Source organism: Metopolophium dirhodum, chromosome 1, assembly GCF_019925205.1.
Source record: "Metopolophium dirhodum isolate CAU chromosome 1, ASM1992520v1, whole genome shotgun sequence".
Classification (NCBI taxonomy): domain Eukaryota; kingdom Metazoa; phylum Arthropoda; class Insecta; order Hemiptera; family Aphididae; genus Metopolophium; species Metopolophium dirhodum.
The window spans coordinates 1,805,445-1,830,014 of NC_083560.1; the positions used below are offsets into that span (position 1 = coordinate 1,805,445).

Consider the following 24,570-nt stretch of genomic DNA (forward strand, 5'->3'; position numbering starts at 1 on the left):
ACTGTCTATGTGACAATCTATCGTAATCAGATTATACATTTGTCGATTAATATCTATTAACCGTGACACACAGGTACCTAGGATTTTGGCGCTTGTCTTCCACCGAATTATTAGTAGATATCCGTCTATCAATGAACAAAAATAATAATAATAATAAGGGGCAAAGGTAGGCCACCAATAGTGAAAATTAAGGCATTAGTTTTCGCCACATTATCATTGGCTTTCTCGTATTATCGAGAATTATTTATAGTATTTACTATTTACATGATTTCTTCCCGGCCGACGATGGCACTAACGATGTGGCTTGATGTTGGTCACCCCCTTCCGAATCGACGAACGGCTTCGCCAGCGGTTACGGCTTAACCGCCGCACGGACCGACTCTCTCGTCCCGCGACTACGTTATAGTACACATGCGCGCTGCACCGCTTTTCTTCATAATATACATTCGTCATTCACAACAACCTCGTGACCAACGCTTTTGTCGCACCGCCAATAAAGCCAACGAGCACCACTAATAACTTGTACTGTTTTCCACCGTTCTCTCTTGTATATTTTGAATAATCGTTAAATTGTAATCAACAAGCCGCGTTGTTCAATTATTTCATTTTCTCGTCACGCCCCACGTGACTTGGTTGGAGGTAGTCGATACGCCTACTAAACCGCAACCTCCACAATAGTATTAATTGTTAAAACCGACGCGCCGTACACACGCACAGATATACGCATATACATAGAGTGGATAAGACGCGTCGCACAAATGTTCATTTGGTGCGGAATACAAAGACCGACAATATTATGTCGGCAAGAGACGCACCAATCAGACGTCGAGTCAACTTACCTGTACCGCGCTACACCGCTCGAATTTCAAGATTCAACGCGATGCGCAGTGTGATCCCGGCTAGACGACGTGTTCCAGACAATACTTCGCTCGTCTTTGGCCTTTGTTTGCTGCCCTAAAACCGACTGTCGGACTAAGCTCGCGTACCTATCGTATTTTTGCCAAATAGTCGTGTGGTTAAGTCGTCGCGCTGGTGATTAGCATAAGACGCGTTGCGTTTATACGCCTTGTTTCTCGCCCGTGATGGTCGTCAATGTTGACGTTACCGCCGCCGAAGTGAATCGATGCGATCGTCATTCGGCTCTAACGAAACCACTACCAATCCCGCTGTTCACTTTCCAGCATGGAGTTTGTGTGTGCTCTGCAAGTTGCGGAAGTCAATCGGTCAGCTTCACGTCCTGTCCAGGGCGACCAGAGTGATTCCGCGCCGGAATCAACCCAAGCTATATACGTAAGTGTTGTTATATCGTTTTTGTCGTCACTCGTCTTTGGTAACTCTTAAAGTCTTAACCGTCAGTAATATTGTTACTCTATTACTACATTTAAATTATGGCGTTAAAACTATCCCGGTTTGAAAGCAAAAACGCTCGCACTAGTTCAAACCGTTTTATTTGCTTAAACGTGTATATGTACATTTGATAAACCGGTTAATGCAAATAAAACAGTTTTAAGTTCTTAAACTACTAGCGCGAGCGTTTTAGCTTTCAAAACTGTTTAGTTTTAAACTGTTTTAGCGCCATAATATAAACGTAGTATATATGGTTTAATTTGTCATGATCACATCTGTATTACCTCCTATTCATCGGTTTACTATCATTGATCTCTGTAATTTATTATATATTATAGTACAGCGCCCAACCATAGGTACCCTTAATTTGTTATTGTATTATTATAATATTATATAACTGTATATAATATTACAGTTAATATATATATATATAGAGAGAGAGGTAAACAGTGAGGTAACCATATCCCAGCACCCCTCTGCCTACAGCATATCTTGATCGTTTCCGCTAAGCACAAATTTAAACACAGAAGCGGTATCAGCGCAACATGCAGTATGCATCGACTGTACACTTTTCGGCCACTAAACATTAAATACAATTTGCTTCTTTTACAAACAAAATAAAAGCTGAAACGAAAATATCGAAATGTAAACAACATACCCACATGAATATTATACTTCTCGCACAATAATATAAATTATAATAATATTATCTATATTCTTTTCAAACTTAATGAATACTTTAGAGAATTGATAGGTATATTTTCTATGTATATTAAACAATAGGCTAAATTAATTAATAGAATATAATAATTATATCACTATGTCTTGCTCGAGGTCTTGCTTGAGAAGTAGTATGCTTATTGCATAAGATCATATATTTTATTAGCATATTCTTTAGGTAGTTCCTTAGATATCTAAGGAACGTTTTGAAAATATTTATGGAATATGGTATTGGTATCCACACACGACATTAATTTGATATGCAAGAAAAGATAGTAATCTTCATGGAATATCTGTCAAGATATTCGTTAGATATCTAAGGAATACATAACTTGACCATCAAAGTATATAACTTTCATTGATCAATACAATTTATCTAACAATACATATGTATACAAAGGTATATAGGTGTATAAGTGTATATACATACATCAATAAATAATTTATATAGTATAGGTACCTACCTAATATAAATTATAGAACTTGAAAATAAAATAACATTACCTAACTTTATTAAATTACCAATTGATAGGTACATACCCATATCAAATATCAATAAAAAAAATTTCATATACCTATTATTTCGCCTTTTATAATATATAAGCTTAAAATTATAAAAAAAAAAATGCCTAACATATTTTATTAAGATTGAAACTTTTTGTTAATCATTTATAATACATATAAATCAATACTTATACTATAATAATATGTTAATCTTATACATGGGTTTCAAAATGGAAAAAAAAATCATCTCTATAAGAATTTGATCAATTAAAATATTAAATACCTAAATAGTTAATGCAAATTATAACAAATATAAAAAAAAAAAAAATTTTTATATAGGTAGGTATTATAGTTCAAATTTTAAAAAGAAAATAATCACATAATAAATTAACATTGAAACATTAAGTTAACCAATTTCATTTTGTAGTCATAATATTATTAAAAATGTGACTAACTATAGTTCAGTGTTTTAAATATAATATAGGTATCGTTTAACTTAAAATGTACACACCTTGCATTTAAATTATGTGATTTAAAATTTATTTAGGTATATGCAGATAATCATTAATAAAAAAAAATATATAATTTTAATTTTTAACAAATAAAATACATTGAAAAAACGAATGTTATGACAATAACTAGTCCAGATTAACATTTTAAATATAAGTTAAGTAACAATATAAATGTATATTACTTATTTAATTTATATAACAGATATAAAATAAGTATATTTTTTTAACTAAATACTTGCACACCTCGCATTTCAATTATGTGATTTAAAATGTATTTGTATAACAGGTAATAATTTCTAAAAAAAAAACTATAACCCACTATAAACTTAATTTTTAGTAAAAAAAATACATAAAAAAACTTAATTACAATATCTAGTATATGTACAGATTAACATTGCTTCATGTTAATTAATTATTTAGTTTAAAAAAAAGTAAATTCATATGAATAAAAAAAACATTTACTAAACTTAGGAATCAGCTGGTGTTGTTGTTTTTAGTTTTTCACTTGCTTTTGTGAGCCAAATAATAGCAACAATTTCCATATCTTTGATTCTTGTGGTGTTAAAAGAAGAATGTAGGTACTGCTTCTGAAAATTTTTAGTAAAAAAAATACATTAAAAAAACTTAATTACAATAACTAGTATATGTACAGATTAACATTGCTTCATGTTAATAAATTATTTAGTTTAAAAAAAATGTAAATTAATATAAATAAAAAAACATTTACTAAATTAAAAGAAGAAGAATGTACGTAGGTACTGCTTCTAAAATTAATTTCTTAAATAAAATAAATAATTTCAATACCTGCCAACTGGCCAATAACTTATTAAGAAGTAGAGAACATAATTACTATTTTACTAAATGCCTCGCTAAATGCATTTTGATTGTCCTTATGGCCGGTCAGTATAGCTATTAGTCAACAGTTAAGTTGAGTTTAGAACTATATTTGTAGATCAATCTAGACAAAAATGACTACACTGCTTTTAGTAATAAGTAACATAATAACTAATGCATGATGTACACATAAGTAATATCATAATTTAGTGCCTACAGTAGGTATGCTAAAATACGGCTATATATACAAGTGATCTATTGGCCTTGTAATTGAAACATTTATTTCGTGATTCGTACAACTATGTTGTTATCATTGAACAGTATGATGTTACTTTTTATACAATATTCAACACAGCCCCGTAATTAATATTCTATACAATAAAGAATTAATGTAATTTCCAAAACTAACCAAAACTTTGACTGTTTCGTATGCCGAAATATATTCTGCTTCAGTTGAACTGAACGTTACTATGGATTGCCTCTGCGCTAGCCATGACAGCCCTAGCATGAACAGATAACCTGAAATATTCCTTTCTATTTAATAAATTTAATTTGCTAACTAGTGTATTAGTAAAATTTGTTTAATGTATACATAATGATCCGTCAAAACATCTAGTTCTTTCAATACCTAGAAAATAATCTAGATTACCTTGTGTTATTTCAAACTATTGTTCAAGACCTTGTAATAATATATTTATTTTTATTTTGTTGCTTGACAATCAAACCATCATCAACAAAAATAGCTAAAATTAATGTTTCATTATTATTGTGATTAAAATAAATACACGGATTCAATGACCTACTTTGTTCTATTTTCAACTCAAATAGAAATTGCCTGATTCTATTATTCCAACATCTTGGTGATTGTTTTATTTAGTAAAACTTCTATTGGGTCTGCATACTCGTTCTGTTGAATCTACGAATCCAATTGGTTTACAACTTGTCATGAGAATATAATATTGGTTACCTATAATGGCATATAACAGTGTTAAATGTATCCATAGCTTAGTGGTCATTATCAGTTATTTCATCCTACAAAAAACTTCTCCACTCGCTTTTATTTTATTTGTTTCTGAATAACATGTAGACATGATGTACACATAAGTAATATTATAATGTAGTACCTACAGTAAGGTAAAAGGCGGCATTATATACAAATTACCTATTGATCTTGTTATTGTAACATTTATGGCGTGATTCACAATTTAGGAATAACAACTATGTTGATATTTATGTTCAATATGATGTTACTTTTTATCCATTATAAGTTATATATTCAACCCATTTTCTTAAAATTTTTCTCACAGTATCTTTATAACTGGAACCCCCAATTTTGGAAAGCATATTTACTTTTTTAACATGTTAGAGAAATAGATATTACCTATAGTATATAAAAATAAAATATATGATAAATTTAAAATAAATATATCATTACCTAAGTAATAAAAAATGTATAACTAATAAGTATTACTATATAGATAATACAATAATTGTAAGTCTCTTTACCACTAAAAGATTTTTCATTTATTCATTGCATATGATAATATAGTATGTTAGAACTTATAATTTAACATTTCAAGTTTTAAGTATGAATTTCCTTAGGTACACATATATGTTTAGATCTAGACAATCTACCAATAAGTTAGATTTTAAATGAGAGATATAAATTTAGGTATGTATCTATTTATTGAGTTTAAATAAATCACAAATTTATGAAAAAAAAACCTGTTAAAACACAGATTGTGCTTTGCTCTATTAAGTATATTGTTAAATTGTTCAAATTTGTTGATTTCTATAATAAATAACAAATTATTTTATCATTTTTAAAAGTAGCAAATTTCTAATTATTAATTACATTTCACAATTACTTACAGTTTGTTCATATAAGGCATCATTACATAAAATGTCTTTTAAAGTATTCAATGCATCTTCATTTGGTATTGGAAGTATTTTATAAGCATTTTCAAACTCATGTTTATTGCATAATGCTATGTTCGGTTGAATTGAAAGTTTTTGTTTTTTTTGCACATCATAGTTACAATCTTCATCATATATTTACACTTTCAAAATTATTGAACACAAATTTTAAATTAAATTATGTCTTATATTGTCGTATAACCTGTAATATTATATCTGTTAAGAAACAATAACATTTTAAAATCTATTAAAATCTATGAAACATACATATTATAGGAACCTATTTAAATAAATGTATTTATAAAATAAAATAAAATAAACAGTAAGTATTTCATTAAAATCATTAGAATACCTGCTGGATTTACTTGAATCAATTTTAAGTTATTAATCCCTACTCTATCAGTGATTGCAAGTATAGCTACAGATAATTTAAAAAAAAAAATTATGCCTAACAGTTATATCTTGGTTATAATACATTTCTTTTTTTTGTAAAAATGTATTATGTACGTACCATTTTATTGAATTTAGCAGAATTTTATCTTCGTTAATATCATAATTATTCATAGGTAAATATATTAATTACTGAAACATTATTTATCCAATTATCGTTGGCCAGTAAATTCTCAAGTATAGAATTATGATTTTTATTACCTACCTACCTATTTGAATATAAAAAATATATATTATTAAATCAACTTAAATTTTTTGTAAAAATATTGTATTTCATTAATTAATAAAGTAACCTGTTTTATCATCTGGAGATGAATTTACATAAAGCTAAAAATATTTTTTTCACATACATTAATTGAAACATATTCTTTGGCATTGGTTAATGGTTTATAATTTGTCAGTTTCTAAAATTGTAGGTAAACTTTATGGCTATGAGTCTGTGACCTCCTTTTATAACTTAACAATTAATATAAATAATATTAAATTAAACAAATTGTATATTAATTTAATAGTATAATTATTATAACATGAGTTACTTGTTTGCTAGTTGGCGGTCAGTCAAATACATTTTGCATCCTAAATAAAAGTATATCTATTATATCTTTAATGACAAACGCTTGGACCATGAAATTGTCTTCAGCTTTATCTGCAAACAAAACTGCCAATAAAAATAATCAAATTTAGAATTATAAAGTAAAGTTTTAAAATATTTACCAACTTTCTTTAAAAGCGATTTATAAATCTTAAAGCCCTTTCCTGCTCACATATTAACTTCATTCAATCTAGTATCCAAGCTATCACGTGGAAAATCTTCCAAAATATCAATATAATCACACATGCTTCTATCATTGTAAGGCTTAAGATGTTTGAATATGGTTTCCAACATGTGTTGTTGTCTCGCCCGATTTTATGTAACTTTGTTAGTTTTTACATTTAATGAACTAGTAACAATATTGTAAAACCTGAATTTTTTTTTTCCCGGTAACTAAAATGTATAAAAATTTTCATTATAACCAAATAATATGTATAACGAGTTATTTTAATCAATTTGTATTGTGGTAAAGTCTTTGTACTATGTCCTGCTACTTGCCCAAAACATGTTAAACCTCGTATAGTTCTGTACCTAATATTATGGAAAAAATTATAAATTTTTGTACAAAAACTATGGTGTTATTATTGTCGTTGGCACAAAATTTACATAAACAGAATATAAAGAAAAAAAGGTGATATTCTATATTAGCTAATTCATTTAACAAGTGGGCAAATTGTACATGTATAGATGATCGATTATAATATGGTATCAAGCCCAACGATATCACACTGCCATTTTAAATTTCTCGATGACTACTAGAACAATATTTTTTTTTATCAGATTTTTTTCAGTTCATAGAATGTCTACAATAGTTTACTTTAAATAAATATTAATTCGGAGGAAAAAATAAGTGTTGTAATTTAATTTTTAAAACGTGTTACTCGCAACCGACCACAGGAAGCGACACATCGTCGAATTTTCACCAGTTTAACTCTATCAAGCCACCGTTCGTGAATCCGTATAAATATTCTGATCTTAATATACTCCGTTTACTTACTTATACCACTCGGCCGACCAAACCCTTCCTGTTCGTGCATTGCCGTCATGGAACTGCAGCGGCTGTATAGTGTACTAGTGAGTTGTATTATTACCTCGATTATTACGCTATCAATTGTTTGATTCCACTCGCGCGTAAACGTTTACTCTAACGATTATCACACATAATAATTTATATATTATTTGTATTATGTTTTAATTACACGTAATTATATTCCCTTGCGAATTATTATCTTTTTTGTTTGTACATTTTCTTACTGTTTAAGAATCGCGCAAAAACCCGATGTTTTCGTGATTCTTCGATAAACGACGGTTTCCGATGACTGTCAACCAATCACAAAACGCAAGTCGGCGGCTCAGACTTCGCGCACGTATATTCTTAACGTGAATGCAGTTTTTTTTTATAGAAAACTTATAAAAATTATAACTTTTTCCATCAATTCTTCGGATCAAAGAACACGTAATTTACTATTAAATTTAAGAGTGGTCCGTTACCGTCGGTAGACGCGGCAAGTTTTTAGATACATAATAATATATTATCTATCTCAATGTAGGTATGATAATATCACAGAACTAAATATGATAAAAATATTGATAATAAACCTTATCATGTCTTCGCCCGCGAACCCTATTTTGTATGTTTTTCATCACAATTATAAAAGTGCGTTCATATTTGAGTTAACTTACATGATTTAATAAAAACCCTTGGGCCAACGGATTGTGTGTGTGTGGAAACTTTTATGCACAACGTAAATTTCTACTATATAGTGTTGACGCTTTATATATTTTTTAGTTTTTAAAGATAATTGCTGTTGACGCAGTTGCCAGGAGTGGTGCTGGAAGTCAACTAGTTGAAATTATAGGTGCACCTTCCGAGTACAATATTTTTAATACAGTGAGTACAGATTTATGTGATCATATTGGTTCAGGCCATTATGATTCTATTAACCAGTTGAATCCATAAAGCATCTTTGTTTTCAATAAAATATTTGGTTTAGGATTTTCATTTTTGATTCCAATAAATTGTTGATTCTATTATGGTAAACTGACGTTCGGGTCGAATGTGTGGTTTACCGGGTAGCAAGACTGTTGTGATGAAGATTTTCTTCTTTTGGATTGAATAAAATATAACTCGTTGAATTGTTAAGATGTTTATTAAGATGTACTTCAATGAAATTATTCCAAGTCAAAATAATACAATTATTAGTCGGTGTGACATGAAGATGCTTGTGATGCCAATGGGTGACACGTCTGAATACAAGCCGTTTTAGGTCTGCTTTTATAAGGCCCCATGCTCTCTTACCTTCCCCGTTGTCCATCGACTTATCCTTATTGCGTAAAGTCATTATCTATATCCTGCATGCTTAGTTGTGCAAAAAGTCATATCGTCGTTTCCTCGAAACACTAACATTCATTAGATACTATATCCTTGTTTCTAGTTTATGTATATATATATATATATATATACATATATATGTATGATATATGTTTCCATATCCTGCCACCATATATGCGATTCGTGTTTTGCATGTATGATGTGAATTTTTATATTAAAAGTTAAATAAATATGTACTGCGCTTTAAATACTACTCCCGTATTTCATGATCACTCGGCTGACCTCCTCCCCTATCATGATCGTATATCTGTATTTGACAATTCGTGGGTTTGGATCCAAAAGGTTCTATGTAAATATTTTATTATTTTTTGATTACCAAATTTCTTCTCAATTAACTTTCGAAATAATACAAATTCTGAATTAATTTAAAAGGTTTTGATAACTTATACGTCCAAATCTGAAAAATATTTAAACATATTAAATTGGCTTTTCTGAAAGACTTCAAATTTACACATAGAACCTTTTTGATCCAAACCCGCAAATTGCCAAATTGTTGTTGTGTTTGCTTTTCTATCTCCCACAGTATTATTATTCATTGCCTTTCAATTAACTACCTATTTTAATTATTTAATATACGTCGTAGTAAACAGATATCATCCGTTACACTATAAACCAGTGATCATTAGGAGGAACTCATTGTAACTTGAATTTTCTAATTTATTGTAGTATGTAGTTCCTTTTTTGTGAATTTCCATATTACGTACTATTCACTACTTCATGATATAAGTATTGAGCAATACTCTTGCTCTGTACAGTTATGCAAAGAAGGAAATTCAATATCTGTCGAATATATATTTTACAAATTAATATTAGTAGTACCATCATTGTTTACGTTATCTGTCTACGTGAATATAACATTATAATATTATTAGCCATCATAGGCTGTCGTAATAATTGTTATATTATGAGGATATTCACAAACTAAAGAATATATATAATAAAAAACATAACATAATCACTATTATAAGAAAGATGGTTAATGTAAATTATTGTTATTTATGTTGGTACTTATAGGGACGAACACTTAGACGATGGATGGTAGTTATTTTTTTACTAAATCAAATTACTATAGTGATACCAGTGAATTGGCTTATTTAATCAATTGATTTGTAGGAACAATCAAACACACTAACCTTGATTTGTTTCAGTATAATCTATGACTACCATTTAAAGTAACCAATATTGAATTACTTAAGCCATTGATCTATGAATCTTGGAAGTTATTTAAGATCATTTAACATTATGATTTAACATCATACTCTGTTGCATCGGTGTGTACATTTATAACAACATCTAATAGTTAACAAAACGAAAAAGAATAATATATAAAAAATAATTTTTTTTTAGTATAATTGTATGTATATATTATTATCACTCAGTGATTATACCTATTATGATAGAATTAAGAGTTAATTCTTTAAATGGATTCTTTGCATTGTTCTTTCCATCAAAGTTATAATATTGAGCGCATGTATCACTCATTAGTCATTACCATTCTTAATATAGTAGTGACAGTTTCTTATATACTATTTTGGCACCCACATTGTCTTAAGTGATTTTTCTAAAATGATAAAAGCAATTATTTATAAATTAAGTTTGAGTTAATAATCATGAATAAAAAATTACCATTAAATGCTGTGATGCTGGATCGTTCAACTTATTTTCCATTTCAACAACATCTTCTAAGGAATTAAGTGGCAAATTGTGGAACTTGCTTCGAAATTTTTCTTGAATACTTAAACTAGCTGGTTGGACAGTTTGATTATTGGATTGTAGTAATTGTTCAAGTAAACAATGAGTGTATAGTGTTGCTTTGAACTGTTTTTACATGATGTTTGCAATGCCAATGGTTCATAAGTTTACTAAAATTATTAATTTTAAGTTATTACATTTTATTTTACAATAACCAGATTTACTATAAAAATTAATTTACCTCCATCATTAGAAGTAATTTCGTCTTCCATCTTGAGATACTTCTCTTGCTGAAATATTCAGCTCAACCATATTTTTGTCACTATTATCTGTACAACCTAAGCAAATATAGAAATTAAAAAAAAAAACTATGTAACTTATCAAATAATAATTGTATTAACTAAAACTAATTGTGACCAATATGATTTGTTTTATTGCTTTTTTCCGTTGAGTGGTATGCTGGCTCAAACATATCATCCTCACTATCATCTGTACAACATTAGCAAAGATAGACGTTATTAAAAAACTATGTAACTTACCAAATAAGAACTATATTAACTGAGACTAATATTTTTACCAGGGGTTAAATGTATCTATAGTTTACTGGTCATTATCAGTTATTTCATTCGTACAAAAAACTTCTACACTCACTTTTATTTTATTTGTTTCTGAATAACATATAGACATGACGTACACATAAGTAATATTATAATGTAGTGCCTACAGTATGGTAAAAGGTGGCCTTATAAACAAATTACTTATTGACCTTGTTATTGTAACATTTATGGCATGATTCACAATTTGCGAATAACAACTATGTTGATATTTATGTTCAATATGATGTTACTTTTTATATAATATTAAATTATATATTCAAGAAGTTTTCTTAAAATTTTTCTTACAGTATTTTTATAACTCGAACCTCCAATTTTGGAAAACATATTTACTGTTTTAACATATTAAAGAAACAGATATTACCTATAACAATTAGTAACAATATTATTATTATAACAGCATAAAAAAAATATCCGATAAATTTAAAATGAAAATATTATTACCTAAATAATTAATAATTAATAACTAATAAGTATTACTACATAGATAATACAATAATTTTAAGTCTCTTTACCAATAAGAGATATTTTTTTTATTCATTATACGTGATAATATGATATGTTAGAACTTATAATTTAACATTTCCACTATTTTGATTTTTGGTTAAACTTCCAAAGATTTAAGTATGAATTTACCTAGGTAATCTAGACAATCTACCAATAAGTTAGATTTTAAATTAGAGATAATATAAGTATAGGTACACTATTTATTGAATTAAAATAAATTAACCATTTATGAATAAAAAAAACATGTTAAAACATAGATTGTGCTTTACTCTATTAAGTATATTGTTAAATTGTTAAAATGTGTTAATTTCTATGATAAATGGTATTCATATTCAAATTATTTTATCATTTTTACAAGTAGCAAATGTATTTATAATTATTAATTACCTTTTACAATTACTGAATTACAATCTAACCACCGGTTGTTAATCCGTATAAATGTATAATTATTGTGATCATATACTTCGGTCACTTTAAGAATATACCACTCGGCCAACCAAAACTATTCTTCGCGCATCGCCGAGAACTGCAGCAGCTGTATACGTAGTGAGTTGTATTATCACACTATCACAATTTTGTTTGATTCCACTCGCGCGTATACGTTTGCTCTTGCGATTATCACGCATAATATCACAGAATAGATAAATATGTTTAATATGATAATATGTTTTATTTACGTGTAATAATATTCCTTTGCGAATTATTATCTTATTGTTTGTACATTTTGTTATTGTTTAAGGATCACGCAAAAACGCGATGTTTTCGTGATTCTCTGTATGCACGGCGGCGACACCGTCGCTTTCGATAAAGGACGGTTTCCTTCCTTCTGACTGTCAGCCAATCACAGAACGCAAGTCGGCGGCTCAGTCTTCGTGCGCGATAATATAATAATTATTGAAAACTAATAACAATTATAATTCTTTCCATCAATTCTTCGGATCAAAAAACACATAATTTATTATTAAATTTGAGAGAGGCCCGTTACTGTCGGTAGTCGCGGTAAGAAGTTAACAGTAGCTGCTACCGCTCGGCATGTTCGGATGCCGATGTACCGGGCGGTGTAGCCAACCACGGAAAGGGAATATTGGGGCTGTGGTGTATCATGTATTAGATACATAATATATTACTCGATATTATATATCTCATGTGTAGAAGTCCCGGGGCGTCGGAGGTTGACCTAGTACGACTACACTTACACAAATACGCTAGTCGCTACTGACTTCTCGTCAGACGGAATACACGAATTTAAATAATTTGACAAAGTATTTCGGGTACGACGCGTGAGCGTCGGTAACTATTGTAACGGAATATAATACACCATGGTCTATCATCATAATTTCGTGGAGCGGCGGCTTGACGGCGTCGACTCGAATGAAAACATGACTGACTGGTTCAGATCGCTCGGGACGAACGTAGTGGGTCGGTTGCTGTAGAGTGTAGTATTTAATACTAGTATAGTACCGCGCGTGAATCGCAGCTGCGCCATGAAATCCCGGAGCGTCGCTACGTGCTCGGGTGGTTGAGATTCTGCGAAGGCGGGGTGAAAAAATTCGCCTGAAAGTCGAAGTGTCGCACCGTAAACCAATTCGGCTGGCGTGTGTTCGAAACCAGCTTTCACCGTGTTGCGAAGCGTGAACAGGACGATTGTGATCAGCACACGATTCTGGATATCATTAAATAAAAATTGTTATATGATAATTTGCAACTATTCACGTGCAAAAAATTCGAATAAAATATTAATTTTAATCGTTGAATATAATAATATCGTACTGGTAGATGACATACAGTACAATCTTTATTAAAATACAAATCAATGTTTAATAATATTTTAGAATTTGAGAAAATACATAATGTTAATATTTTTGTAATTATTTAAAAAAAAAGTAAAATAATTAATAATATAAAATCTAAATGACATTTCTAATTAGCTAGGTGACGTATTTATAATTTTGTAGCGAGCCGTGACTATATACCTATTAAATTACCTATATAAACACCTATTTAAGTAATATCATAGTGTATACGTAATCATTAGGGCTCGGAAGTTGAGGCATTTTGCATTTTTTTTGGAACTTTTTAGACGATACTCTCCTGGCCACAAATGTGTTTCATTAGCATGTGAATCTGAAAAACTAAATTTTATTTTGCATTTTTTGGCTTTTTTTCCTTTTAAGTCATTTTTTGACATTTTTCGACATTTTTATTGATTTCACACTAGTTCACTTCTGATTGTTTCTTGTCTATGCCGATAACTTAAAACTTGGAAATTACCACGGACTAAGATTAGTACCTATCCGATTTTATCTCGCCGATTACATTTTGTCGTTGTCGTGTTTCCTAATAATCGATTAGTATTTAGTATCCTATTTTATCTGACCGATTACAGTCGTCTCGTCGTTTTCGTGTTATAGTAAATAATATTGTACCTACATTTTATTATTTTTTCGTAATATTTTCGAAATGCCGAAAATTAAAACGTCGGTTAGTGCTCGTCTGCGTGCATTTGTGTCGGAATTCGGCGACGATATTTATATAAAAATGTATTTTTATAAATTTAAAACAAATATTTGTAATTTTTTTAAATCATTTTTTAAAGACATTTTTCGTCATTTTTATGTCATTTGCATTTTTTTTAGGTCATTTTTTGATAAAACCTAATCATACATAGTACGCGCCGCGTAAATATAAATATATAATATGCGAGCGAGCGCCGCGTAACATTAATCACACCAAAAAACACTTCGTTATAACTCCGTGTAAAAAAAAAGCTAAGTTAAAAAAAAAAAAAATTACTAATGATTAAATCTTTAAAAGACGTGATATAATATGGAAATTAAGTAAAATGCCATTTTATAATATTACAAATACCTATGATGACAAATACGATAAATTGTAATGTTAAATACTTAGTCAACATATTATGTTTAACTATTTGGCAGGACGTAGAAGTATACTTAAATAAATACAATTAAGTAACCACTACAGTATTTACAGTTATTAATAATGTATCAACAATATGTTGACTAAGTATTTAACATTACAATTGATCTTATTTGTCATCATAGGTATTTGTAACATTATAAAATGGCATTTTACTTAATTTCCATATATAGGTATCACGTCTTTTAAAGATTTAATCATTACTAAATTTTTTTTTTTTAACATAGCTTTTTTTACACGGAGTTATTACGAAGTGTATTTGGTGTGATATCAACTATTTTTAATGTTGATGTGTTAATTATCTGGTATTCTATAATAATAATAATAATAATAATAATAATCTTTAATAACCGCTGGCCTCCTAAAATAGTAATATAGAAGGAAATAATAATAAAAGTATAAACACGTCGCGAACAATCGAATGCAAGTCACTAAATGGTTTGTTTTTGCAATTGTGAGTTGTCACCATAGAGTAAGAATATCGTCCGTGCGTCGTTGTAGTACATCGTCGCTGCCGCCGCCGCCCCTATGAGAGTAGTGGGAATGGATAAGCGGATAAGGTTAGGTAAAAATATTCATCAGGTGGTTAAATTCAATAAAAACTTTAAATAAAATTACATAACATTAATGAATTTAGAAAATAAACTGTGCCAGAGTGAAGTGGTTATATTTAATTTAATTTAAATTTTAAAATGGATTACATTTTAGTATTTGGTGGCACGCATACAACTGTTTTTTACTCGTCTGCAACACACTGACGTTATAGATATAGGTATTAGGTACCACCGATAACCTCAATTTAGTTTCTTCCATTTATGTTTTAGTTGCTACTTGTTTAATCACTGTACCGCCGAAGCAGCCACCGTTGTTTCAGAGGACACATATTTCATTTTTCACGGATCCCGCTGAGTGGTTGATTTGTATATCCTGACGCTGGTCAGTGTCATTATGCAAATCTTCGATAACATGTCTTCAAGGTCAGTAAATTTTAATATTAAAAAATAGAATAATAAATCACGAATAGCATTTGTGATATACGATGGATAAATTATATTCCGATCGCAAACCTCAACTGTCAATTGTTAAATGTTTATATTTTACACTTGCTTGAAATTTGAATGCGTTATGCCCGAATCAGAATTTAGAATATGTTACCACCAACCTGTTTTCGCGCATCCGTGAACAAGTAAAAAAATATATATATAAATATATTTTTTGGAAAACATTCGTTACTTTTGTTTGTATTTCAAACGGCGATTCTCAATTATATCGGAATAGTTTCCTATAGATCAGCTCTTGTTAGTTTAATGCCCAATATGCTTAAATATAATAATATGATTGTAAGTCGATATAATATAATATCAAATAGAAATATTAGTTCTAATATACAGGTTATCTAACTCATTTATAGTACCATTCATTATATAATTTTTACATGTAGGTACATAATTAAAACAGATAGAGAGTAGAGACCTACCTATATTATTTTATTCAAATCATTTTCGTTGTAGATCCTCATAACTTTGGTATTTTCATCTTTCCTTACTAATATATCAATTTTGTCAGATGATTATTAATATACATTTTCGGTGTTGGCCAGTTGTCTAGATACTGATTAGCTGCCCATTTATCTTTTCGCTTCTGTGACCAACCGTTTTCTACCATTATTATCTGACAGCCAAGCAATTATTTTCATATCGGTTTTATGTTCAGTTGTTATCTTATAATCTATATGCTTTCAATACATCACATTCTATTTTAAATTTTTCAGTTATTCCTTTAGCTATATACTAGCAATCTTCATTCCACATTATAGGTAATGTCCAATAATTTAAACTGCATTTTCAAATGACTTCTGGTCCAACTCTTCAATTTTTGCTTTCAATTGAAAATTTTTCATAATTTTCAAATAATTTCAAGTTTTGATCTCTAAGTTCTTTCATCTTATTAAGTATTGTCCCCACTAGTATATTAAACTGGTCAAATTATTATATAACCCTATCTTGACATGTTCTACAATTCATTTTCATTTTCTAGTAATAAAAGCACTATAAAACGATTTTAGATAAGTGAGCGAAAACACTCAATTAGTATTAAATAAAAAGATGTCTGAAATTAGATAGATATTTTAAATATAAGTATAGTAATAATGCTTATTGGTTTAATTGGTTAAGTGTATAAAAACAAATAGTTTAGTTACTATGCAGACAAAGTTAAAAATAATGGCCTATGGATAACAGATTACTAAAAGTTTTTTGGTGTCATCTGCAAGATACATTTTTAAACTAATGATACATCTATTTTGTTATATTATTATTAACATATTAATGTATTTTTATTCCAGTGTAAAAGAAATGCTTGAATGTGACCCTAAACGTAAAATATCTAATTCAAATGTCACAAGTTTTGCATCAAAAGGAGCCAAAAAGTTTAAACTAGATAAACCTGATAAGGACAATAGTATCTTGTTTGATAGAACAGTTTGTGTTGTACCAGCTAATATACCTCTAGAAAGGAATTTCCCTCGGAATTTCCAGTATCCTACTATTGAGAGTGGACAAACTGTATATGCAATGCAGTTAACTATAAAAGGTTCATGTTATGATCCTAATTCTAAATATGATGATGAATTTTATGCTGGTATAGCAGCTGAACCTCCAAATATGCTTAATAACTTTCGGTAAGGTTAATTATATAATGACAATATAGCAATAGTTTTCAATACTAATAATTATTCTTTTTTTAGATACTTGATTTTTTTTTATGATAGTAAAGTTCAATATCGACAACACCAAGGTATTCGTTTAATTGCACGTTGGAGAAGTATACATGTTGTATAGATGAAGTAGAGAATTCCTGGTATTTTATAAAAAGTTATTTGGAAAATTATCCAAACCGTCAAATGTTGACCAATCAACATTCAGTACTAGCAGTCCAACTTCAACAATGTTATTAGGTAATGAATATTAAGAATATGAATATTATGAATATTCAGTACTGCTAACCCATTTTGTCTGTCTTCTGTCATAGAAGATCTCATATTATTTTTCAACCACCGTAGGGAAGAAAATGATCTTTCTGCTGTTGCTGATGTAATGGTAATTGTTGCAAAAATTTTAATATCTGGATAAAATAAATCACAATATACCAATGTATCAATAGCAGTTTTGGGCTTTGGATTTTCTATATTGGTCCATTTCATCTTCCAGAGTACACGCGATACGAAAAAATAAAGTCTAAACCTTCAAAATCAGTGCGTGAATACTTTGGAAACAACGAGTGTGTATATATTATGGATGCCAAAATTAGAGGCAATATTGGACGTTATTTCAATCATTCGTGTTCTCCAAATATATTTGTCCAAAATGTATTCGTTGATATGCATGACTTACAGTTCCCATGGGTATCGTTATTTGCACACAAAAACATACTGGTGGGAACAGAACAGACGGGTTCCACAAAAATAATATGCAATTGTCAGTCTCGAAAATGTAGAGGGAGATTACTTTAAATATGTATACGTAATAATAAATTGAATAAATCAACAAGTTAATTATATTTTATTTATTATTCTCATGAAATTATTATAATTTCTACTAATTTAATTTTAATGAGACAAAGATTTAAGAGGACACTAACCTAACTTAAAAGTTTGATAACAGGTCAATTCACTCTTAATATCAAAACTAACAGCACACTAACTAGTGAATGAAAATTTGATATATTGTACATGTGTAAGACAGGGACAACAAATGCATGGGTAGCGTCCTCTTAAATTAAAGTATCAAATCTACAACAACAAGCATCAAGAGGACCAAAGCGATTATAAGTTTTTATCAAAATTCTTTAAGAAATTATCAAAATAATTAAATAATTTAACATCAATATTTGGACGCAATATAATATTCAATGCATTCAAAACCATTAAATGATTATACACTTTAACATTAAGTAAATTTTTCAAAGCAAGTGGTCCGTTATAAAGTAAGAACTGACGAAGCTCGGTAGTCTTCAATGACCAACAACTTTACTTAGTCTTGGTTTTCGTACAAAATCACTAGTTATTGAAGATTTGAGAAACATTAATTTTGTACTAATTTTTTAGATTATCCTACTTGGTATAGTAGGATACAGTCAAAGAACCTTATGATCTCCGTGTGTTATTTCTCTAGAATTACTATATTAAAATGGGAAACAAGTACTTCCGACATGTTTACCCTCTGCAAGATACCTGGTGCAAGAAAATTAACCAGTATGACTTGATTTTCACAGTAAATGACTTCGGAGCATCAGCACAAATTGCATGTATAGAAACTGTTCTTATTATAATATCGGAATAAATACAATTTCTAACTAAATCTTCTGCTTTGTCTATAATTTTTTTTTAAAAATCATTGATATGCTGGTTTAGAGTAGAAGTAGAAGATGGAACATATGAGCATTATTCGTAACAAGATCCGATTCATTTAATGGTTTAATTGATTTTAAAATAGTTGCTCGATTATTAAGAAATGTTAGTTCTTCTTGAATTTCTTTGTACCACTAAATTTATTAATATCATGATATAATAATAGGTATAATGCACACATTGTGATACGCATTCTCCTCGCCCGCTGACCATCACTCAGACAAAAAATGGCGCTGGTCTTTCGCCGTTTTTAAATTTCTCATTATGATAATAATATTATTAATATCTAAACCAATAAAAAGTATATTTTAAATGAAAATTAATATCAAATTGTAAAAAAAAAAAAAATGGTTTAATTAATATTTTATTTTTGTAACAAATAAATGTAACTAGATACCACATGGAAGACTACCATGTTAGTATACTACTACCTATATTAATATTTTAATAATAAGTTTAATTTCAAATTTTAGAAGTTTTACTAAGTATTTATATTATCTACATGGCAGAATTTAAAATTGTAATAGTTTAAAACACTAAAAATATATAACTACATATTTGTGTTTACAATATGGTTTAATGCAGTCAACTAGTAAATTTCATATTATAGGTAAGATACTTTAGTAATTACTAATTACTATGACATACCTTATTTTAATATGGTATGAATAATATAAGAAATTATATTATATAGAAAAATTAATTATTTAAAACATGACAATAATAAATGATTGCATTTACCTATGTACCTATTGTAGGTAATAACAATTTAAATAAATAAAATATGAGATTACTAGCAGTAATGCCCCCTTGTACAATTTACCATGAAGGAAAAGCAAAATATTTTAAAACTCTTGTAAAGAAGACAAGGAAAGATAAATAAAGATAATAACACGAAGACCTAACAGAAAAAAAATCATACTATTTAAACGTTTGATAAAATTAGTTAAAAATGTATGATTAGTAAATAATTTAATCAAAAAATATTGATACATAAAAAATTCTAAATACTTGCCTTAGATAAATGTTTTTTCCATGAAAATTATTCTTACAATCATTACACAAATTGGCTATTTTAATTCATCCAAACAATTTAAATTTTTTATTTTCAGTATTAAAAATAAAAATATTTTTTTATATATTATAAGTGTAACGCAAGTGAATATAAATTATATGTATAAAAAAAAAATGTAAAATATTAATTAGAATAAAAGTTATTTTATCTGTCAGATCTTCCTATTACACTCTGTATAACAATACAGCTATATTTTTTTTTTTTTTTTTTTATTCATGGTACAGCATCAACTATTAGGTTATTAGCTTGCAACAAAATTGGTAGTTAGTACATAATAGAGTATAGTTTTACAATAAATTCTTAAATTAAATTATACATGTTAATTTGTTTTAAAAATATGATTATTTTGTTGGTGTTGTCATGTGTAGGGCTGAGGGCTTCAAAGAGGTTGTCGGGCATTTTTAGATTTTTTCTGGTATCTATATGGATGCGGCAGTGGATGAGGAGGTGTTTGACTGTGAGAAGTTCTCCACAGGTTAGGCACATTGCTGGTTCTTCTCTGCGCATAAGATGACCATGGGACATCTTTGAGTGACCTATACGTAATCTATTGATAACTACTTCATCTTTACGATTTGATGTATGGGGTTTAGGCCAGTATTCGGTAGTATTTTTTATTTCTCTCAGTTTGTTATTGGGTGTACGACGCCATTCAGATTCCCATAGATTGGTACAATAGGTGTTGACATTTCTATGGATGTCGATGAGTGAGGAGTACGTGCGTATTTCAGTCAGAGGGTTATTTACTGCTTCACGAGCTGCTTTGTCAGCTTTCTCGTTGCCATCAATTCCGCTGTGGCCAGGTGTCCATATGAACCGTATGTTTTTGTTGGCATTTTCAATGATGTTGCTTATTTTGATTGCTAGGATGCTTGAGTGTAAATTGTATTTCAGATTGTTTAGAGCGCTGAGCGAATCTGTACAAATGTTAATGGTGGAATCGGGTAGTTGAATGGCTAGGTGGACTCCTTCCAGGAGTGCAAAGTATTCCGCCGTATATATACTGTTATGGTCTGGTAATTTGTACGATATGGATTGCTCTCCGTTTATGATAGCGATCGTAACACCTGAGTTTGTTTTTGAGGCATCTGTATAGATTTGTGGTTCAGATGGAAAAGAGTCCATGATTTCATTGAATAAATTTTTATATATAACATTTAACGTTTCTTTTTTACTTTGATCCGCTAGGCTGGTGTCCACAAGAAATGTTGGAACCCTCCAAGGGGGCACCACACTGCATTCTCGTTTGATAATTAAATTTGGATCAATATTGGTGTGTGACATTTCATATAACATCCTTTGAAAATATTGATACTTAAAAAATTCTATAAAATAAACTACTTGCCTTGGATAAATTTTTTTTCGATGAAAATTATTCTTACAATCATTACACAAATTGGCTATTTTAATTTATCCAAAAAATTAAAATTAACATTTTTTATTTTCAGTATTAAAAATAAAAATATTTTTTTTTTATTTTATAAGTGTAACGCAAGTGAATATAAATTATATATATATATAAAAAAATGTAAAATATTAATTAGAACAAAAGTTATATCATTCGTCAGATCTTCCTATTACACTCTGTATAACAGTATAGCTATATTATAAACTATAAAGTGAAATAACGGTTTTTGGCGTTTAGCTAATATAAGCCAGTGGCCAGGTTAGTTATGACTAGGGCAGAGGACTTGTAGCTCTAAAAAGTCACCAAATATGCATTTTAAAGTGGATATTTTTGAATAAAAAATAAGAATTTTTCTGTTGGTACTTATTATTTTGATGAAAAAATTTTATTTACAACTTTATTTAACAACTTACAATTAATTATTTGAATTATTTGGGTTTATTTTATGGGTTTTCTTAACTGGATACTTCTTCAAAACTTTCAAATTTCAACTTTCAACTTCTTTGACTACTAAAAAAACAATTGACAAAATATTTTAGTTTCAAATATTTAAAATTGATACAAATTTTTACCTTGGAAGTTGCATTGGACAATACGGTGTTTTTACAAATTGTTAAACGTAAAACTTTTCCTATTGTTGGATAACAGGACTTTAAATGAAAAAGAACGTTCCACATCAACGGAATTTATAGGAGCATATTTAAAGTATGCTAAATCGTCAAGGCTCAAGTTTTCAGGTATTCTGACCATGACAAAAATATTGGTAAACCTATAAATTATTTAAAATATGCATCTAAAAGTATAAAATGGAAAAAATTTGCCCTAAAAACCAAAAAAAAGCAAAATAAGCCCTAAAAACCATAAAAAAACGCAAAATATGCATTTATATGCACAATAAAATTTCAAAACTAGCTTTATGGTACCATGAAACGCATTTATTTCGCACTCTGCTATTTTTGTGACTGCAAAAAAATATGCAAATGCTACAAGTCTTCTGCCCTAGTTATGACTATAGATAAAACGGATACGATACTTTATTACCAACTAATTTATTAGTAACTAGTTATCTATGTAACAAAACAAAACATTTTAGTTTGTCTTAGGTACCTATGACAAATGGCAATAATTAATAATGACCAACAAATTTTGAAAGTACGCCTAGGCATTAGAAATTAAATAAAACTACAAGAGCAACTCATATAAAATATACATTTATTACCTACTTATTCTTATTTAATTTATTAGGTACCTACTATTTGGTTAAGTGATTTTAATGTTGATAGGTAAATACTTTTGCATGACTAAAGAAATAAAGTTAAATATAATAACCACTGATGGCGATAACCGGTGGCCATAGACACTAACAGAAAGTAGACACAAATTCAAAAAATAAAAACATGCAAATGCAACAACTTCCGAGCCCTAATTATCAGTATTTGTATGAGGTTTTTTTATAATAATTTAGTTATTAAGTGAGATATTATAAGCACTTTGAATTTACGGTATTATATACCGTGTGTCCGCGGAAACAGTTAAAGGTAGGTATAATTTTAAAAAATTTACTTAATTAGATTTTTTTTAACTGTAGGTACGTATATTTTCCTTCTAAACACCATGATTGCACATAATGAATAATAATAAAATAAAATATTAATTCATAAAAAGTAATTAATTGATAACTTCAATCATAACAATTTTGATTGTATCATGGTGTTTAGAAGGCAAAAGTACGTACAATTAGAAATATTTACAATTTACAGGAATAGTTTATGGTACACAGATCCGTGGGAGGATATGCCTCTCACATCCCTTTATACTATAGTAAACTGTATTGCAATAATTTGTAATTTGTATGATTGTTAAGATGACGCTACATCCGCATGTGTTGTCTCCATCTTACAAGTGTAAAACATAGCAAAAACTGTTTTGCTATGAATCAGCACCACTCAGGATGTAGTCCAAGATAAGCAACCAAATATCCTCACTATAAATTGGAGAACATTTACTGTGCAGTGTTATTTTTATTTCTTTGATAGAAGTTTTACGCAAAATCGGTTTTCGACAAAATCGATTTTGGTTTTTGGTGTAACTCTAAAACAAATGAACGTATATACATGACATTTTCACTGGTTGTTTATATTCTTATTCTCTATACATGATAGAATTTTCAAAATGTTATGAACTGTTTATAGACATTTTCAGTTTCCAATTATTTTCATTTTCTATACACCTTACAATTTTCAAAATATTTTGACTTTTTGAGCTTTTTACGGACATTGTCAATTTTCAATCCTTTTAGTTTTTTTTCTATGAATGTCAATAAAATTTTATTTGTTGGGTTAAAAAGGTTGAAAATATAATACAAGGCTCTTACTTACTATATTGTTACAATGACGTTTGAAAAATATTAAAAATCCATACTTACAATTTTATATTATAAGCATTTAAAATTTAAATCTTCACAAGACACGTCACACGTAGGTACAAATCACGAAAATGTGCGAATCATCTTGAGTTAGAAATTCATAAAAAAAAATTTACTTTTAAAATCTAAGATTTTAAAAATGTAATACATGCTTCCTTAGTTTTAAGTGAGATGAGCATTTTTAATTTACATTTATTATACACGCTATAAAAAACGTGGGTAAAAAAGTGTGA

At 28.9% G+C, this 24,570-nt stretch overlaps 1 protein-coding gene, 1 long non-coding RNA gene and 1 pseudogene across 7 annotated transcripts; 1 reads left to right on the forward strand and 2 right to left on the reverse strand.

Moving 5' to 3' along the window:
* Window positions 1-401: 401 nt before the first annotated feature.
* Window positions 402-18,707, forward strand: LOC132937209 (uncharacterized). Of its 6 annotated transcripts, none has more exons than XR_009663634.1 (5): window positions 402-1,290; window positions 15,846-15,998; window positions 17,366-17,701; window positions 17,768-18,119; window positions 18,231-18,707. XR_009663634.1 is itself a non-coding variant. In XM_061004032.1 (5 exons), the coding sequence occupies exons 3-5, from the start codon at window positions 15,970-15,972 to the stop codon at window positions 17,859-17,861; spliced, it is 459 nt and encodes a 152-aa protein (XP_060860015.1). In that variant the 5' UTR covers window positions 8,501-8,596; window positions 8,666-8,767; window positions 15,846-15,969; the 3' UTR covers window positions 17,862-18,707. The 6 variants fall into 6 exon arrangements, 3 of the variants coding, with proteins under 3 accessions (XP_060860013.1, XP_060860015.1, XP_060860014.1); XR_009663633.1 differs by having other exon boundaries at window positions 17,768-17,977; window positions 18,052-18,707; XR_009663635.1 differs by having other exon boundaries at window positions 17,768-17,977; window positions 18,083-18,707.
* LOC132937210 (uncharacterized) lies at window positions 3,017-8,505 on the reverse strand. The gene is made up of 8 exons (XR_009663636.1): window positions 7,874-8,505; window positions 6,999-7,269; window positions 6,821-6,930; window positions 6,578-6,740; window positions 6,346-6,493; window positions 5,790-6,050; window positions 4,721-4,884; window positions 3,017-4,660 (listed from the first exon to the last, which is right to left on the reverse strand). It is a non-coding gene; the product is annotated as an uncharacterized LOC132937210 (long non-coding RNA).
* Window positions 10,640-11,432, reverse strand: LOC132933845 (uncharacterized; annotated as a pseudogene).
* Window positions 18,708-24,570: the final 5,863 nt, after the last annotated feature.